General features: G+C 50.8%; 2 protein-coding genes across 3 annotated transcripts in view; one reads left to right on the forward strand and one right to left on the reverse strand.

The window, feature by feature from the left end:
* The first annotated feature begins 333 nt into the window (after nucleotides 1-333).
* Nucleotides 334-11,387, forward strand: LOC122382493 (E3 ubiquitin-protein ligase KCMF1-like). The gene is made up of 9 exons (XM_043367884.1): nucleotides 334-718; nucleotides 3,016-3,183; nucleotides 3,852-3,991; nucleotides 7,836-8,080; nucleotides 8,654-8,786; nucleotides 9,132-9,334; nucleotides 9,574-9,646; nucleotides 10,485-10,690; nucleotides 11,255-11,387. The coding sequence occupies exons 1-9, from the start codon at nucleotides 670-672 to the stop codon at nucleotides 11,385-11,387; spliced, it is 1,350 nt and encodes a 449-aa protein (XP_043223819.1). The 5' UTR covers nucleotides 334-669.
* Nucleotides 11,388-11,766: 379 nt separating this feature from the next.
* The window catches only part of LOC122382477 (fibroblast growth factor receptor-like 1), a 60,228-nt gene continuing 55,885 nt past the window's right edge, over nucleotides 11,767-16,109 (reverse strand). For both annotated transcript variants that reach the window (XM_043367852.1, XM_043367853.1), the window contains exon 8: nucleotides 11,767-12,630. In XM_043367852.1, the coding sequence (XP_043223787.1) occupies nucleotides 12,278-12,630 (353 nt within the window). In that variant the 3' untranslated portion in view covers nucleotides 11,767-12,277. The remainder of the gene's footprint in view (nucleotides 12,631-16,109) is intronic.

Below are 16,109 nucleotides of genomic sequence, written 5' to 3' on the forward strand. Positions count from 1 at the left end.
AAATTTTCACATGTGCGGAAAAGATGCATGAACAGGTGAAATCTGAGGAGGGCCGAGGGAGGGGGCTTTTTCACGCCCCCCTCCCCCCCTACCCAGCACGGCGCGGGTTAAAGCGTAATATATCTTGATTATAGAAATTAATCCGAGCCGTATTAGGGCATACCGGGCATACCGCATATCCATAGAATAGAATCCCATGTTATTTTGTCTCGTGCGATTTGCTGGCCGGTCATCATTTCTGGAATTTCCTTCATGAAATGCACATCTCTCGATATATGGCAGCATTTTACTAAGGCAATTGTGGCGCGAAGTATTGCTTATTTTTGGGAGATTTGCGCACACAACACAGAGAAAAACAGACTGCGGGGAGAGTGCAAGAATTTGCTGAAAAACATTTTCGGGGATCTTATGGGACTAAATATTCAATGTGCCGGGCTATATACGTAATTTGAGTGAAGTATTGGCTGCTGTCTCTTTGTGGAGGTGCTGTTCATCCAAGAATCACCCAAACTGGTAGTCGCATCAAGCTGACGAGTTGTTGTTACTTCAACTTCGGTGTCAATTCGTTCTTTTATTTTGCATTGTTATCACTGTAATTACCAAGATTATTCTGTCTCAAATATGCTTTAAGCATATGGTTTGCTGATTTTCTATAAATAGTGGTAATTTATGCCATTTCTGGTGGCAAAAACTGACAGAGGAATGTCTCGGCATGAAGGTAAGGACAATTTATTTCATGCGAGAGTGTGCCGTGTGGTGCTTTGTTGCGCAGTGTGATCTCTGATTATTATCAGCATTATTTTGAAGATAGCATACTTTTCCATCACTATCAAATGCCTATTCATGTGATCAAACTGTTAGTTATGTACATCACTTCCTTTGTGCACTGAAAATGTTTGTCTTCTGTAATTTTTTCATTTAATACCTACTTTGCTATTGATGCAGATAGTGTGAATGAATCTTAGCAGTGCTTTTGTGGATTGTGGTCTTCTGTATTTAAATTGTGGGCATTTTACCGACTTTGTAGAGAAAATGTAAAGCAATAATAGTAATATATTCTATCCAATAACTAAAGAATGATATGACTTGTTAAGTTTAACTGTTTTTTTAATCCAACTTCCTTCCATTTACCTACAAAAGCTGTAAAATTAGATCATGTCAGTTATTTGCTCAAATACATGCATAGCTGAAAATGGTTTGACCTGCTCACCAACCTAGCTGCCACTGCAGCCACTGACTATTGTTCATTCGAGTGATATAAGAACTGAAATAGGTGGCAGATGAAGTTAGCCCCAACTCCCAAGCCACCCTCTAGGCCCTAGCTCAGAGGACATTGCCACTCCATTTTTAGTTACCAGGGCAGCAGGTTACACATTATAACTTGGTACTAAAAATTTCCTTTTGAGATTATAATAAATTCTCTTGTTTTTTTTTATTCAAGCAGTGTGCTTTATATAGAAGGCATTTGAATGCCTACCATCTCACTGTGTCTCATGTTGGAAGCTGTGTGGCATTACCAGGCTTTCATAACTAAGAGGTGTTATTAGACTGAAAAATTTCCAGCTTAATAGAGCTTATGTTGAAAGCTGGGTCCGCAAAGATTTTAAGTGTTCATTCCTTACTCAATTTTTGAAATGTATAAGAGGTATACTATTTATTAGTGCTACAGAACAGGAAACAGTAGAAATCATTAGTCAAATGCTATCACATTTTACAAGATGTGTGCTCACTAATGTTCTTTATTCTAAGCAACTAGCTTGTGTGATTGTAGTATTTGTAAACTTTTAATGCTTACCTCAAAATTTTTATTTTGTTTTGAAAATTGATAGCTAAATAAGAACAATTTTATCACTGAGAAGTAGGTCATGCAGGTGTGACAACCTATATGTACTTAGCTTTGAAGTAAATAACACAGGGCTTAGATAACTATTGTTTCTGTGAATGGTCATGAAGAGCTGCTCTTTTGTGAAATATGATGCCTGGTTGACATTTGAAGTCACTTTTTTAAAGATGTGATGAATCTAAACCAACAAAAATCAGTTTGTCAATATGAACATTCCTGTAACACTACAAGCTATATTCACTTCATTTTTAACTTATTGGGATTTGGGGTGGGAGGAGTCTTTGAAACATCTCATATCTTTCCCTAGCCACTTATGTCTTATTCTATATTGCCTCAGCAGGCACAAGATAACAAAGGTATATCATTGAATCCATGAGTGTTTGTTTGGGGCTCACTTCTAACACAAAGTTAACAGTTCAGGTGGTGTGTAATTACATCTGTTTCAACAAGCTTCTTATATAAATAGCCTTAATCGATGGGGCTCAGTTTTAAACGAAGCTTGAAATACCAGTTCAGGTCTGATACAACCTGAATTGGGGCATTAAACCCTGTCAACCTCACATTAGAGACAACAGAGGTTTTGAAGGTTAGGGGCAGGGGAGGGGGGAGCTAGGCCATTGGTGATGCTATCACAGTCCACAGACGGCCGTCGGATGCGGTGTCTGGTGTCCCCTCTGCCTCTGAAGTACTGTCATGTGACAAAATTAATCAGGAAACGCAACGTGGTACTGCTGGTGTACCTACCTAATGGCTCAATGTGTGGCCTGGGGGACAAGGAATGTAGATTCCAGGTCTTATGTGACGTGTGTATGTGGGGAATTTATGTAGCATTACTGGTGATGTCAAAACTAATTACGGGGATATCTTTTGTGCTTTTATGCAGAGGTTATATGCTTAACATAATGTGATCAGCCTGATGTACTGACTGATGATTGCTCCAAGCTTTGATTATTAAAGTATATTTATGACTTGTATTTGGTTTGGATCACATGCAGTCAAAAAATGTATGTTCCCTCACTTTGAAACAAAAGGTAGAAGAAATTTAGTTTTCTTCAAATTTTGTCCCCTTTCTTTGTCATTATACTGTTCTCATGCTTCACAATACCTGGCTTTAAGTAGCACCACCACTATGACACCATTTGTACGCACTAACCGCTGACCGTCCGCGGCAGGTGTCAGCTGCGACGCGTGTCTGCGGAGTAACTTCCGCGGCCGGCGCTACAAGTGTCTGATCTGCTACGACTACGACCTGTGCGCCGGCTGCCACGAGGCCGGCTCCACGACCACGCGCCACACGGCCGACCATCCGATGCAGTGCATCCTCACCCGGACAGATGCCGGTGAGACAGGGGGAGAGGGCAGAACGAGCAGAGACGCTGGAGAGGAGAGGATATAATTGGTGGGGTAGGTACTGGGCATCCTCACCCGGACAGATGCCGGTGAGACAGGGAGAGAGGGCAGAATGGGCAGAGACGCTGGGTAGGAGGGGTGGTGGGGTAGGGTACTGGGCATCCTCACCCGGACAGATGCCGGTGAGACAGGGGGAGAGGATGGGACAGGCAGAGACGCTGGAGGGGAGAGGAGAGGTGTTAGAAAGAGGTGCTGCTCGTCTTGGAGTGTCCGTCGGGTTTTACCTTGCACCACTCAATCAAGGATTGGTTGAGGCTATCACGGCGTGTGTGTGTGTGGGGGGGGGGCACTGGTTGTGTCTATCGAACACTGCTCTCTTAGATCAAGTGCTTCCGCTTATAATCCTGGTATTTGCGTATTGCGTCTTTTTTTTTAGGACGTTTGGTGTATTTTTTTAAGGAGTTTATCCAGTCGTCCTTGCTGACCTTCGTCCAGTTTTTTTTTTTCGATGACGCGTGTAGGTATGTGTCTTCATTTTCGTTACATTGTAGCTCGCTTTGCCACACTATCGCTGTGTAAATCTATCCATCCTTCAAACACATTGTACCCGTCAACTTTTTTTCACGCTGACTCGTCATGTGTGTCTGTCCGCTCACAGAGGTACTGTACGGCGGCGAGGCGCTGCCTCTGGAACAACCGCGCTCGTTTGTATGTCCGCACTGTGGCCGGATGGGCTTCACAGAGACGACACTGGCCGACCACGTCAGCGCTCAGCACTCTGACTCCGTCACACAAGTGGTGAGTATGGGAGAGAGGTTGGGAGGGAACTCGGGAAAGGAAAGTACAGAGGGAGGGGACGAGTCAGGTGTAGGGAGTTGGGCTCAACAGGGACTGGGAAAGGGGAGGTCGATAGGGCTGGGCTGAGTCGGTTGTGGGAGCTGGGCTCGGAGGGGACACGGAGAAGGGAGGTCGATAGGGCTGGGTTGAGTCCGTTGTGAGGAGCCGGGGCTCGGAGGACTGGGAAAAGGGAGGACTGTGGGGTTAATGGGTCGAGTCAGTTGTGGGGAGATGAGTTCAACGGGGAACACGGAGAAAGGACGTCCAGTGGCCAAGTTTGCGGTACTGCGCATGTCGGCACTGGGTTTTAACACGACGCTGCGTTGTGGTCAGCAGCGATGCGCACTTGGTTTGCTTGGTTTGCGGGGTATTTTTGGCATTCTTGGAGAGAGCTGCGATTTGTTAAACATGGGTACGATGCTAATAGTGCATCTTTGGTACGGTCCAAGTGACATTTCACATGTCATCTCACGTGATTGAAGTGTGGCCTCCCTGATTTGCGAACATATGTGCTAGCGTGCTACGTACGAATATGACTTATTTTGAGTGCATGCCGTGTACCTATGCTGGTCTTCTCTTATCTAGCGTGGAATCCGTTGTTGTTCGGCAAGAGAGAAAGAGTAGACGGTTGTGAAAGTGTGTTGAAACGCCATCTGCATGCAGTGATCAGCTGGCGCCACTTCTCGGCTGCACGGCACGTGTTTATCCATGACTCATGTACCTATTGACCGCTTATTGCTTAACACTGTGGAATGCGGCGCCGGCTTTACGTAGCGAAACCACCGTGTTGTGATCGACTTATTTTGCTGTAATCTAGTTTCCATCTGCATGTAGTTTGCCTCAAGTGAAGGCATATTCGACTTATCAACATTTGACCATTTAGATAACAGAAAAGTTTTTATATCGACTGTTCGGGAAAGTATTGTGAAGATTGGCTGCGCTGGTACTCGCAGATACTTCAGTGACTCAGTCACTAATATCACTGGTCTGCGATAACTGCTTGATTGTGAGTGAGGCTATATTTGATATAGAGGCATATACTATAGTTTTGATTATTTTTTTCCCTCTTTGGATAGAAACGAGACGAAATGTGTGGACCAAGTACGGTGATATCTGGGATAGTTTTCATTAGCTAAGTCCGTGGGGTTGATTGAATGGCCATTTTTATTTGTTTGTTCGTTGAACTACCCACCTTCATGTGGATATTCATATCTATGTAGCTCTATACCGAGCCAATTGCATCTGTAGCGTCTTCCATTATGACAATGAGAAAGGGTAGTTACTGCCAGGCAGCTAACCACTCGGAAATGGACAGTAGAACAAAATGTTATGTCAGTCTCCGAGTCTCAGTGTCTGATGGATGTCGTCAGGCCACGTTTTCCAGTCTCAGTATAGCTGTTCCGGGACCTTGTTTTTTCCGGCATCTGGTATACACTCAGCCGATCAGTGCTGGACCTGCGAAGGAGGGATTGCTTCCACTCACTTCCCACCAATCCCGGACCTCTGGCATTGCCGACATTCGGGTAGTTTCCATTATCCAACCCTCTGGCGTTGACGGCTACCTGGTGTTGCCGGCTCACTGGGGTTTGTCAGGCTTCTGGTGGTGGCATCCTTAGCCATGCTCCGATATAGCGGAGACTGGTCGATCTTGGTTGACTGGTGACGGCCGTTGATTGGCCGATGACTGTCGGTTATGTCGGTTATATGTCGGGTCGCTCATCGCCCGGTGATAGTCAGTGATGGCAAGTGGTGTATCTCGGGTCGCCCGTTACCCGTTGTAGGTCGGTGTCGGTGACTGGTGGTTATCTCGGGCTGCTCGTCACCCGGTGTCGTTTGGTGGTGGTGTTTCGGCCGTCTCGTCCGGTGACGACCGTCTCGTCGTCCGGTGACGGCCGGTGTCGGCGGCCGGTGACGGGTCGGTGGGGCCCCGTTGGCAGGCTCGCCCGCCCGTCGGCAGCTGGTCCGTTGGCAGGGCCGGGGGCCGGGCCCAAGTTGGCCGGCGGACAGCGGCCGAGGATGTCAGTGGCGGCGGACAGACCGGGCGACCGGGCCGGACCGCCGGTCACGGCTCCGGCTCACGGCGGGCGGCGTGACGGGACGTGACGCTGGTTAGTGGGTGCCGTGACGGCCGGGTGTGACACGGCGGTGGTGACGTCCGGTGTCCCGACTGCAGTCGCCGACAGTGATGTATGCGGGCTGGGGGCCGGCGGCGCGACCGGCCAGATAGGGACGGGACTGTCCCGCTGCACTGTTCTGGATAGGTCTGATGTATTTGCAAGGTTATTCGCTGCAACTGGCTTCGTGTTATCACGTTATGTTTATGTGGAGTTGGTATTCTGTGTCATGTCATTTACGTTTAATTCGGCAGTGTCCTAAACATGAATAAATACACGTCGTATGAAATACATGATTGACACTAGGACCAAGCATTGTATTTCTTCTCGTGTTTCATTTTCAATATAATACATTTACCACAAAACAACTTTGAAAATTTTTCGGAAATAAATTCATTTATTCCTCACTTTGATTTTCACGTTTTACTTTTGACCAAAGCTTTGTGTTTAAAAGTTAAAAGCACTATTGGTTTGAATCGTGTTTTTCTATTGAAAACCCAACCTGGTTTCCGGGACAACTTTACATAATCGTAGTTGTGTATATAGCTAACACGCCCTCGAAATAGTGACAACTTTTAAATGACTCTTTGATATTGTCGGTTTTTAATAATCACCTGCCCAGCGGAGTACAGCTCATGGAGTCATACTGACATGAAGTATTGGCTCGTCATTTTGATTGATCTCTAGCATCGCCTGGGCATGGTCAATATTTAGGAAAAGTGCCGCGAGTGTCTTCGTTATTTATGTCTGCCGTCTGGTTCCTTAGCTGTAGTTCAATTTATGGTCAGCTCACGACTATTCTTACTTGTTTGCTGGCTGTTTTGTGGGAAACTGATGATATCTTCAACTGCGAAACACTTGTTCCTCGGAAACCAGTCTCACACCATGGTCGGGTGTCTCGTTTTTAATTAGGTGATATATTTAGATCTAGCGTGCTAGTGATGGCATCGAATGATGGTGGTACATTATGCACTCTTGTTTCTTTAGCTGGGGAATTTTCGGGCTGTTATTTATGTATGTCTGACGAGTGGGAGGTTATTAGTTTTATCGAGACGTGGAAAATGCCATGGCCGTTGAAATTAAGAATTGGAAGGAGATGGTTTGCCATTTCGATCGTAGAGGATTAAACGCATTATGCTGTTTCTGCACAAACTGTTAGTTATGGACCTCTGCTTACCTTGAACACCGTCTAAAAATGCATGGTATATGCTGACCCTGTGTGCGGGCTTACGTGTGCCACCACATAAATGTTGTTTATCCCCAATGCTTGTTTTATCGACGGGGTGTGTCCATTTTGTGACCTTGTATCCTCAAGCGTGACCCAATTCCTGTCTCCCAGCTGAGTCCATGAGCGATCGTATCTCTTCCCGTCTTCTCAGTTATACCGCGTCTCGCCATCTCTCTACATAGTATGTGACCTTGTGACCCCCTTTCTCCCAGCTATGTCTGATGTGTGTGTTGTGACCGTGTCTTTCCACCCCTTCTCATATCGGGGACCATGTCTCCCCGTCTCCTGCAGGTGTATTACCGTATCTCCCCTTCTCAGGCATCTAACCACATCCTCCCTCCTCAGGCGTGTAGCCGCGTTCCTACTTCATGTGTCTGACCTCAACCGTCCTCGTCTCCCCACATGTGCGCCCGTATCACTCCCGGCGTCTCCCCCAGGCATCTGACGGCACCCCTCTCCGCAGGTGTGTCCCGTGTGCGCCTCTGTACCGAGCGGAGAGCCGAATCACGTCACCGAGGACCTGCCCACCCACCTGACTGTGGACCACCACCGCGGCGGCGGCGGCGGCGGCGGCCTCTCGGCTCGCGATCTCATCTCGTTCGGAGACGAGCCGGCGCCGGCCGGCCGCCAGTCGGCGCGCCGCGTACCGCACCCGGCTCAGGCGGGCGGCGCACCGCGCATCCGGCGCTTCAACACGGCTCACTTCAGGTGGGAGTGAGTGGAGGAACTGGGCGCCTGGGTGGGAACGGTGCTGGCTAGGACTGTGTCATATCGAACGCTTCTCTCTTTAGCCTGGAACCTAGCTTTGAAGTGTGCAAAGCGCGTCTCAACACCTCTCATTGGAGTACATGACATATTTTCCGATCTAAACTTGCAGCTCAATGCGCTATGAGTTGGGGGCTGAAAATATGTCATGCATTCCAATTGGATGTGCTGAGACGCGATTTGCACGATTGCCAGTTATGTTCCAGGGCTAAGATCAAGCGCTTTTGCTGATATTTTTTTGTTCCAGTGCCCAAGGAAGCTCTGCGATACCTTTCTTTTTTTTCGCTACACGAAAAAAATATGTAGGTGATGGATATACGGTGCTCATGTACTTCATTTGTCAAAGCATCATCAGCTCAGCGTTGTGGTTTAGAGGCTTACTGTTGTGGTACGCTCCACGTTCCAATTTACTGTTCATTCTATTTTATGCTGTAATGGTCGGTCTGTGTCCGTCTGTATGCCCATGTTTGTGCGTGTATCTGCGCCCCGCTCACCACTCCCCCGCTGTGTTCGCAGGGAGTCGATGGACCCGATCACGGAGCTCCTGTCTCAGCTGTCTGGCGTGCGTCGCGCCGCCACGCTGGTCTCTGGCGGCCCCAGTGTGGGCGCCATCGGCACGGGTACCGCCTCCCGGCTGCAGCAGCTGCAGGTCAGCGGATCGCACGGGGCTGCAGTGGGGCAGGGCAAGGAGAGATCTCATTAGACGGCTGGAGGCAAATTGAGCGTGTTTGACGAATGCAGCCTGCTTTGGTGTCGTCTATTTTTGTTTAGCGTGGGATACTTTAATTTGGCATGATTGAAGGGCTGTTGTTGATCTGTTTTGTATCTTTTTGGACCTCACCTAACACTTGCATATCGCGCTATTTTCATTTAATGGTCAATGATAATAAGTGTTTCAGTACCATTGCCTCTGCTCAGACTAGCTCACTTTCTGTTGTGTACGGCTCCCTGTCTGACTTACCCCGACGTCTCTGACCGGTCTCCCCCGCGGCAGGCGCAGGCGGTGCGTCAGCGCGGCGATCGGCCCGCGCGCCGTCAGCCGGCGACGGCGGGCGGCTCGGCCGACGGCAGCACGACGGCCGCGCCCGCCACGGAGGCCGCCGCCGCTGCCGCGCCGCGCCGCCAGGAGGCGGGTGCCGCCGCCTCCGGAGCCGGAGGGGCCACCGCCGCCGACGGACCCCAGTTTCTGCTGGCTAGGTGGGTGCCATACGGTCGTACAGGGCTTGTGTCTGAGTACAGTTTCACTGCCAATGTACCCCCTGTTGCAGTGAAAAGTATCTTGTAAGCTTATTACGGCTGACTCCAGACGGTGTCAGGTGATTCGCTCTGCCTTATCTCGCTATCCAGACGGTGATTCGTGCGGCTATTGGCACCGTTTGGCGCCGGTCTTCACGGCCGGTGGACGATGCTGACCGGTGGCGGGTCTCTGTTGACAGTATTCTGGACGAGGATGACTCGGAGCTGGCCGGCCGTCAAATGAACAGAGCCGATCGTAGCGCCTTTGTACAGGTGAGGGGACCGTAAAGAGGTACTGGGCCTGATCATATAGACTCGGGCGTGTGGTGCTTGTATTTCAGTTTGTAGCTCCTTGTGTCTGAGAAGCTCACCCTACAACACATCAAAAGTAAATTTCCTGAAACTACTCGTAGACCACGGCCCTCCCCGACAACGGGACCCAGCAACAAACTTCACACATGACGTGATTTTTAAAAGTGCCCTGCACGTGTCCGATCCCGTCGGCACGTGCCACGTGCACGTTCCTACGTGGCACACCACCCAAGCCGTCTTAGTTAGGGCTATTCACAAATGAAACGAGCCGTCGTTTTGATTTCCTGCTCCAGAAAGGTCATAGGTTTCTGAAGTCGATCGCTCTTTGATAGGTTTTACGGACCACTGTTCCCCAACGTTTTGATCATTGATGGAATAATTCGGTTTTAAAAAGTCATCTTGATAAAAGGGAAGTAAACCTGTCAACTATAAGAGATAGCTACTGTTTTTCGTGTTTCTGAGCAAATATTTGATGATTGTTCTTTTTAGAAATGGTTGCTCGGCGGTCGGTAACGCTTAGAGTAGCAGCTGTGCTTGTTCGACTATTTGTAATAAGTTAACGACAACGCTTTGTCTGGACCAAATATTCATTCGGTTTTTGTTTTGCTCCCAGCCTTTTTATTCCAAGTTTGATGTCAATAGGAACATGGCTTTTTACTGCACGAGTTGAGCTTAGCTATGCCTACTGTTGTGCTCTTCTCAGTTTACTTCAGTTGAGTTCCAAAATGTTGTGATGCCGATATCAGCAATGATGCGTACAGGAGCGATTTGACACTCCTGGCGCTGTCCGTTGTTTCAGGAGGTGATTCTGTCCACCCTTATTGACTCCATGGACTCGACGTCGATATGTGAATCGAGCGGCCGTCCGGCGGCGGCTGTCGGCGCGGCCTCCCCGGCTCCCAGCTCTGTAGTTACCAGCCAGCCGGCCGGTCAGAAGGGGCGGGACGCCCGACCTGCGGCCGCCGCCGCCGCCGCTGCAGGCCCGCCGGCTCGCGTGACGCCGCCGTCCGCCGGCCCTCCGGCCGGAGCAGCGGCGGCGGCGGGCCGGCCGGCCGCCGTGTCGTCGCGTCTGCCGGCGGCGCGACCGGGCCGCGGCGCGCCGCAGCTGCGCGCCTCGGGCCTGGTGCACCACCCGGTGGGCGTGGTGGCCGGGGTGCGCGGTCAGAGAAAGCCGCCGCGGCCGGCCGCCGCCGCCGCTGCTGTGGACGGCAGGCCGGCCGAGCCGTCCGCCCATTAGCCTGGCGTCGGGTACCGCTCAGGGTGCGCGCCGTCTCTGTCTGCCGCCGCCGTCTCTGCGGAGCCGGCCGGCCGCCCGGACCGGCCGCAGAGGAGTCAGCGCGGCACGGAGACGGGCGGAGCGGGCCGGTCCAGCCGCGCGCCGCGGCTCAGACGGCCCGGTATGCTGTGCTCTGCCGAGGGCCGCGGTGCCGCGGTGTACCGGCGTCCGGAGCCGGGCGCCAGCTCAGTCGCTCGGCTGCGCTGTAGTGCCTGTGAGTGCGTGTGCGTGCGGCGAATCGCGAGCGACGCGCAGTATCCTGACGCACAACCAGCCGTATGAGCTGCCGCCAGCTGCGGGGGCGGCGAGGGCGACCCTGCCGGCCTCTGGGCACTGCGCGCGGCGCCCTCTGTGCTAGTCCGACCAGACCGGCCGACTGGACCGCCGAGGGACCGGCGCGAGACGACTAACCTGGCTTCTTTCTGACGACACCCTCTAAGGAGTCACCGATCCCAGGTGAGGGAGGGGCGCGGCCCTCGCCCGGGACTGGGTGTGGAGCGAATTTCGCCGCGCGTGAGAGTTGCTGTCGTGAGCCCCGCCTTCTGAAGACGACTGATAGCGGGAGCCGGCGCGGCGCCGTCCGTCCCGGCCGGCGCCGGCTCTCGACCTCCTGTGATTGCTGTTTCTGGCGTGTGCGCGAATCTGTGTGTCTGTGCGCGTGTGTTCGCCGTGTGAACGTGCGCGTGTGTCCGGCGCTGAGCGTAACTAGGCGTGTTGGGAGGGGTCAACTCGGGATGTGATACAGTTATCAGTCGCGCGGGCGTCCTTCCCCGCTTAATGATGCTTCGATGATACACACACTAAATCACCTATAAATCTGTATATTACTGTGCTCTCCGAGGAATGCTATAAATAAAAGTTGTTGCTGTACCAGCGATTGCGTGAAACGATTAACATCGATTATAACGCGAGCGCCGGCGGGTCGCGACAGCGTATTGACACAAGTGCCGGTAGCTTCTGACCTCCCTCCCTCCCTCATCCCACCCACAGCCCTCCCCGCACGGACACATGACTAGATACAAAGCTCGCGCCCTCCGACGGCGCCCAGGCAGAGGCTACACGTCTCGGCCCGTTTAACTATACAGCGCACAACACCAGTACCGAACATCTCGAACGACAACACAGTCAGGGTACAAAACAGTCATCACTCGGCACCGCGGCGGTAAACAACATCCATCACTCAGCACGCACTCCTCGGCACCACGCACTCGTCACGTCCCGGCCGTTAGCGTCTTTTCGCCTCGCCCGGCGGCGTCCACACACACCCGTCCACCTCAGAGTCAGTGCGGCCCTCTGCTGGCCGCCGTCACCGGTCTCTACACGACGTCGAGGTGCCGGAAGTGCCGGTAGTCGTACGGCGCCGGCGGCGGCGGCGGCGCGTTCGTCGAGCGCGACGACAGGCTGCCGTCGTCTGTGACGGGTAGCGGCGTCGGCGGCATGAGCACAGTCCGCACCGAGCGCTCGCCGTCTTTGTCATAGCGCTGCGTCACGTAGTGCTGCCGCGCGCCGCCTGGCGGCAGACTCGACGCATAGTGCTTCTGCTTGGCGTCGCTAGGTGGCGGTAGCGCCTTACGGCGGCGCTGCAGACAGCAGACGGCTCCGAGCAGGAAGCCCACGAGCGCGACCACAGGCAGCGCGATCAGCAGCGCCTGCATCGAGTCGGCGGGAGCTGCGAACAGGAAAAGGGGAAGCTAGGTGACAGAACGAACCGTGAACGGCACCGTGCCGGAACGTACCGGAATACGGCAACCGTGACAGGAACGAATGACAGAACATCGAATGCAGCAGAAACACTTATCATCGAATCATTAGCGTCACAAGGCGGGGAACAAATGACCTAAAATTGCCGTGATCGATCCGGACTTAGGCGCCAGGGTGGCCATACAAATGGTCCGTGCAATATATGACCCTGATAGGACCGACAGGGCACGGGCCCCCGGTCCGAAGATTTAGCCGTGCCACTTCGTCCGCCCCGTCCTTTGTTGGGGCGTGATCACCAACCGTAAATCAGTCCAGCGGCCTAAACGCACCCAACAGCCGCATTAAGTTGCCGATACCGTCAAACTTGGTCACAAGTTCGCCTCCACCTAGCGGTTGATAGCTCCTTAGTCCGCGCCCGACCCGGGGACCCGTGGCAAATTCTTCCGACGCCCTCGGTTACAGATTTCCGGCAATTTTTGTGGGCCAAACTTTGAGCGCGCCGCCCGGCTTTCGCCCATGGTAGCCGGAACGAACGGCGACGATAACTCAGGGAAACACGAACATAACATGGGCATGGATGATATAACACTGGATTGGTGTCTCGTGGAAATTAACATTGGGATCCGCGACATTGGGATCAGGCCTGCCATCTAGCGAGAGAATTATCGTAAGTTAGGAGCAAGCCGAGTGAACGCCATCTCTCAGCATTATGACACACGTGGGTGTGGTGTGTTAGTTGGCTTGAAGTGCATATTCCCACGAGTTGGCGGTAATCTTACTAGACTTGAGACGATAAAAAATGTCTTAAATGCTTGAAAGCCAAAAATGTCAAGCAGCATTTAGGTAATAACGAAAATAAAAAGGGTAAGACGGTGTGTATTAAAACGCCCAGTCCCATCGGCTTGCACGACCTTAACAATGGTCATTTACTCACAATGGTACAGCAGTTTGACAATATGTCATACATATTTGGTAGGCTTATTCCTTCTTCTCCGAATGTCGCTCGATTTCTTCATCTTAGTTAATTGTTCCGGCACGTGCCACGTGCCAGCTTAGGGGTGTCGAAATTGTTCCACATAAAGTAACTCCGCACTGGCTGGGAGTAGTAAAGTAATCTTGGCTGGGCCCATTACAGTAAAACTTTGTCAATAGTTAGACACCCAGTGGCCAATGCATTTTCATGTGTCACTATGAGGGTGCTACTGCACGTGCTCACGTGTGGGGTGCCGCTTCCATATCTCAAGAACGGCTGGGCGGATAACACTCAAACTTGGTGCACAAATGTCACATCGATGCTCGCACTGCATTGATCAGTGCTTACATTGGTGCAGAGTCGTTAGGAAAACGATGAAATGAGATGCGTGGTGTTTATGCCTTTCTGTTCCAGCAGCTGATTGATCCGCGACACTGGAGATCCTTGTTTTTGAAGGCTTCGTCTCCCTTTTCCACCCCTTGTTTAAAATAACATTAACATTGTACGAAGAAGATCACACATCAAAGCTGTTTTAGGCGGCTATCTTGGGCCAGGGCTGCGGAGTTGTAGTCAGAGCCAGCGGTTCAGTTCCGACTCGGAGTCGGTTGATTTTTAAAAGCTGTAGTCGGAGTATGAGTCGAACGTCACCGAAAAGTCATCGACTCCACAGACTTACCAGGGCTGCAGAGTCGGAATCAGAGTCGGAGTCTCTGTGAATCGACAGTTCTGCCCGGAGGAGTCGGAGTCGATATTTGGATACCGGAATCGGAGTTGGAGCCAAAGTCACTGAAATTTCATCGACTACGCAGCACTGGTTGGGTCCTTTTCATAGAGCGTCTTGAATGACATATTGAGCGGCAATGACGTTAGCAATTCCGTTCAACTTTTTCATTAGACTTATAGATAGTACTTAACGTTCGTTTTGTTCTTTGATCGGACAATTTATTTGATTCAGGCCAACTAAAGACTCGTGTGAAAAATAGCGAAAACGACACGTGCTGGCGAAGTCTCCAATAACTCCCTGTTTCACGATTTAATGAGGAAAAAACATGGAACTGCTTATCTTATTACTGACCCTGCACATAAATCTATTAATTTCTTCACTTTTACTGACATAGGAAGACATAACCTTTTGAAAAATTGCACAACAAGCCCGCTACTACACCACACTCCCGTGTGTCACAATGCTAATCAGCGGCCTTCATTCGGCTTGCTCCTAACTTACGATAATTCTCCCGCTAGATGGCAGGCCTGAGCTTAATGTCGCCAAAAACTGCGAAGACACCAATGCAGGGGCGCACCCAGGATTTTCCAGGGGAGGGGGCCCGGGCTCAAAGGGGCCTCCGTGTTCCGCTTGCCAGGGGGCCTTTTCTCTATCGAGGGGGCCTCCAAATGGCTTACTTTTTGACGGCCTCTGTATGTTTGGTGACGTTCTTAGCGTTATTAGTAAAGCTTAACCCTCACCCTGGCAGGGGGGTCGATGCGACCCCCCCCCCTAAGGTTTTTCAAAGATAGCGTAAAATTGGCGGCGCGCAACGCCGCTAAATTTGGCACAACCTATGGGGCAACCTTTTTTCATGTGATCTGCAAATTTCAGGTCCGGTCGACCTTGGGTCAGGCCACCATGTCAGAAAAACGGGTACAAGGTTATGGTCAAATTTAATTTTTTTATGTACCTGTCCAACGCACAGTTTTGGACTGATTTCCTTCAAACTTTCAGGATGTGCTAAGTTCACCGAGCTGTATAATATGTAGTTCGTTTTTTATGTCACTGACCTGAGGTCAGTTAGGGGTCATTACGTCGTAATGTTAAGCCTATGGGAAAATATTCAAATAACTCCTATTCGGAAAATATAGAGATGTCCGCTTCGTTGTATCCCTTTTGTTCTTTGATACCACAGTACTTAACATAATGTCACTCGGTGTTTCTTTGTTTGGTGTACTTATCTAAGGTTCAGGTCAAATGAGGTCAACTCAGGTCAAATGACGTTTGTGCCGATAACTTGTCACATAATAGAACAGGTTTCAAAATGGTATCATTCTGTTCCTCTTGAACAGCTGAGTCGAATAATATGCAACATTAAGCATTTCAACCATTCCTAAGACTTAAGTTTTACTTAAGTTGTGCACTTAAGTACACTTTAATACCTACACTTTTAAGTACACTTAAGCAAACAAAAAAAGTATATCATTCGACACGCCTTGACGTGCTGAGTTCACTGGTGCTTTTGTTTTGCTCTATCTTAACCCGCGCCGGGCCGGGGGGTGTTTGAACACCCCCCCCCCCGGCGGCTTTTCGCAGCTCCGCGCCGCCGTTTTTAACACACCTGTTCGTGCATCTTTTCCGCACATGCTGTGAAAATTTCAGACCCAAGTCTCTCAAGGTCAGGTCAGAAACAAATTAGAATGTTCGTCATGGCTACACCGACCGCACGATTGCCTTGAAACTTTCAGCGATTGATGAGAGTAACAGT

Source organism: Amphibalanus amphitrite, unplaced genomic scaffold (genome assembly GCF_019059575.1).
Source record: "Amphibalanus amphitrite isolate SeventyFive unplaced genomic scaffold, NRLGWU_Aamphi_draft 000140F_arrow, whole genome shotgun sequence".
Taxonomy (NCBI): domain Eukaryota; kingdom Metazoa; phylum Arthropoda; class Thecostraca; order Balanomorpha; family Balanidae; genus Amphibalanus; species Amphibalanus amphitrite.